Source organism: Plasmodium gallinaceum (genome assembly GCF_900005855.1).
Source record: "Plasmodium gallinaceum strain 8A genome assembly, contig: PGAL8A_v1_98, whole genome shotgun sequence".
NCBI lineage: Eukaryota > Apicomplexa > Aconoidasida > Haemosporida > Plasmodiidae > Plasmodium > Plasmodium gallinaceum.
In genome coordinates this window covers 495,706-498,657 of record NW_021628265.1, presented here as the reverse complement: position 1 = coordinate 498,657, position 2,952 = coordinate 495,706, and the positions used below count along the sequence as shown (strand labels likewise).

General features: G+C 16.2%; 1 protein-coding gene across 1 annotated transcript; it reads left to right on the top strand.

Moving 5' to 3' along the window:
• Positions 1-89: 89 nt before the first annotated feature.
• Positions 90-2,396, top strand: PGAL8A_00338600 (conserved Plasmodium protein, unknown function; the record flags this gene model as incomplete). Its single annotated transcript, XM_028672418.1, has 1 exon — positions 90-2,396. The coding sequence occupies one exon, from the start codon at positions 90-92 to the stop codon at positions 2,394-2,396; it is 2,307 nt and encodes a 768-aa protein (XP_028528973.1).
• Positions 2,397-2,952: the final 556 nt, after the last annotated feature.

Genomic DNA, 2,952 nt, shown 5'->3' with positions numbered 1-2,952 from the left:
TTTTTTTTTTTTTTTTTTTTTTTTTTTGTAATAATAAAAAAATATATATAGGTATATATATTTACAAATAAAATATGTAAATTATCAATATGTATTTTAATGGTAATAAAAAAAAAATTGATAATAATGGCATAATTTTTACAACTATAGGAAAAATTAATATCGATGATCTTATAAAAATAAGTGAAAGAAATGAAAGTTATGTTGATTATTTAGGTTATCTTATAAAAAATAAATCTTTAAAAAGATTGAAATATATATTCAAGAGTCATTTAGTAAATAGTCAAATTGTTATAACTAATTTTGTCGATGATTCTAATGAAGTTTTGAACAGCAAATATATATATGAAAATATTACAAAAAAAAAAACTTCTTATTTATTAAAAAATGTATATTTATCAAGTTTTTTCAGCAATGATTACATAAATTATATTATTAAAAACTATAAACAAATTATGATATCTTTTAATTGTAAATATGATAACAAAATATATATAAATAATAATTTTGTTTATTTTTATATTAATGATTACACAAAAATGAGATTAATTACTCACAAAAATGTATATAAAGACAAAAACAAATTAAATCATGTTATTGTTATAGATATACATAATGAAACAAAAAAATTAGAAAATGATGATAATTTATATGAAAATAATGAATTTACATGTTATAATAAATCTATTAATGAAAATGATAGTAATGATAAGTATCGGTGTAATAACACAATGGAAAGAAATTATAACTTAAGTGTTATATTAAAAAAGAATTATGATCAATTTAATAAATATGAAAATACAAATAATAATAATAACAAGTTAAAAGAAACATATGAAAATTTTTTTACAGATTTTTATACATATCCAGTTGATTTACTTTGTATTTTTAATAATTGTGATGAAAATTTTACAGGAATATTAAGAAATGTTTTAGCAAATAATAAATCAAAAAATGTGCAAATATACTTAATTAATTTAAAATACCATGAATGTTATTATAAAATAAGTGGAAGTATTTGTTTGAAAGATTCATGCAAATTTACATATAATAATTTTAACATAAATAAAAACCATAATATTATGAATAACCAACTTGATGATATTGATAATCAGATAAATATGAATAAAGTTGTTGATATATATAAAAATATTTTTTCGAATGTTCAAAATGAGTTACACAATTTAGACGAAATACCTGTTGACAATGAGTTAAGACATCTATCTAATTTAAGTGTTAATTCTATAAATAATGAAAAAGATTTAATTTTCGATGGTTCAAATTATTCAAATAAAGGAAAAAAATTCCATGATTCATATATATATATGAGAAAGAAAGATGCAGAATATTTTTATGAACTTAATATGGATTATATAGAAAAAGAATTTTTAGAGACAAATGAGTATGTAGAAAACAAGAAAAATGAAAAAAGTACATTTAAAAATATATACACTCATGAAAATAATTATGATTTTGATATTTATGATTTAAAAATAAACAACAAAAATGGGAAAGAATACAATATAAATGATAAGAAATTTTACATTAATTATGATTCATCTAGTAGTGATGTAAGTTTGTCCTTTATAGAAAATATTAAAAATACTAAAATTTCAAAAATTAATAAGAAAGAAGATATTTTAAAACCTTCAACAACCAATGATTTCTTAAAAAAATATATGAAATCAAGTAATCTAGAACAAAATAAGAATGATGAATCCTTAAACTTAGCTACTAATGAAAAGAAAGAAGAAAATAAATTAGATGAAAACAAAAGAATATATGAAGAAACATTATTGAATAATATGGATTTAGAAAAAGATGAAAGTGAAGAACAATACAAACTTAAAAAAATTAAGAAAGTTCTCAATTTTTTACAAAAAAATAGGGAAGATTATTTTAAAATTAATAAAGACGTATTAAACGAAGAAAATCTTTATTGCATTATGGATAATTTTTCAGAAATAGGAAGAGAAAAAAAAAAAGAAGATATAAAGAAAAAAAAGTTTGATGAATTTGTAAATTACTTAATTGAATTTATAGGTAGAATTCATTTAGATATTAAAATAAACATTAAAAAGAATTCCAAATTTCTTGTCAAGAAGCTAAAAAATTATTATCAAATACAAAAAATAATTTTAAATAATGGTTTAATAAATAATTGTAATATATATAATATATTTAATTTTTTAATTGATAAATTAATTAAAAAAAATGTAGAAAATAAAAATAAGTTGCACTATGTTTTATCTATTTTTGGTCAGGATTACAATTTTATTAATTACGATAAATATTTTCAGGAAACAAGAAGTCAGAGCTCTATTCACATATTTTTTTTTTATTCTAATGATAAAATATATATAATGATTTTAGATACAGTAAATAGATTGTTATAAAATATTATATATATATATATTTTAATTATACCATTTATTTTATAATATTTTTGTTATTTAAATCCATGAATAAAATGTTATATATTTTTTTCATTTTTAAAATTATTTTAATTTTAATTTTATAAATGATGTTTGTTTTTTCATTATAAATGAAATTTATTTAAAATTTAAACAAATTTTCAATTTTTTAAAATATAAATAAATTGTTAAAATCCTTATTTCATTAAAACATGGGGAAAAAAAAAAAAAAAAAGGAAGGAAAAAGGTAGAATAAGTTTTTTATTTTTTTTTTTGAAAATATATTAAAAATTTATTTCACAAAATATTTAGACATATATGATGTTGGAAAATTCTCCTTTAGAATTATTTTCTTTTTTTACAATTATGAACATATAGATTAAAATGAAAAAAAAAAAATAAGAAAAAATATAAAAATAAATATAATAAAATTTATTATATTTTTTATATAATTTAAACTAAAAATAATTCTTATAAAAAATAATAAAAGATAGTGTGTAAAAAAAAAAAAAAAAAAAAAAAAAAAAATTAAAAAATA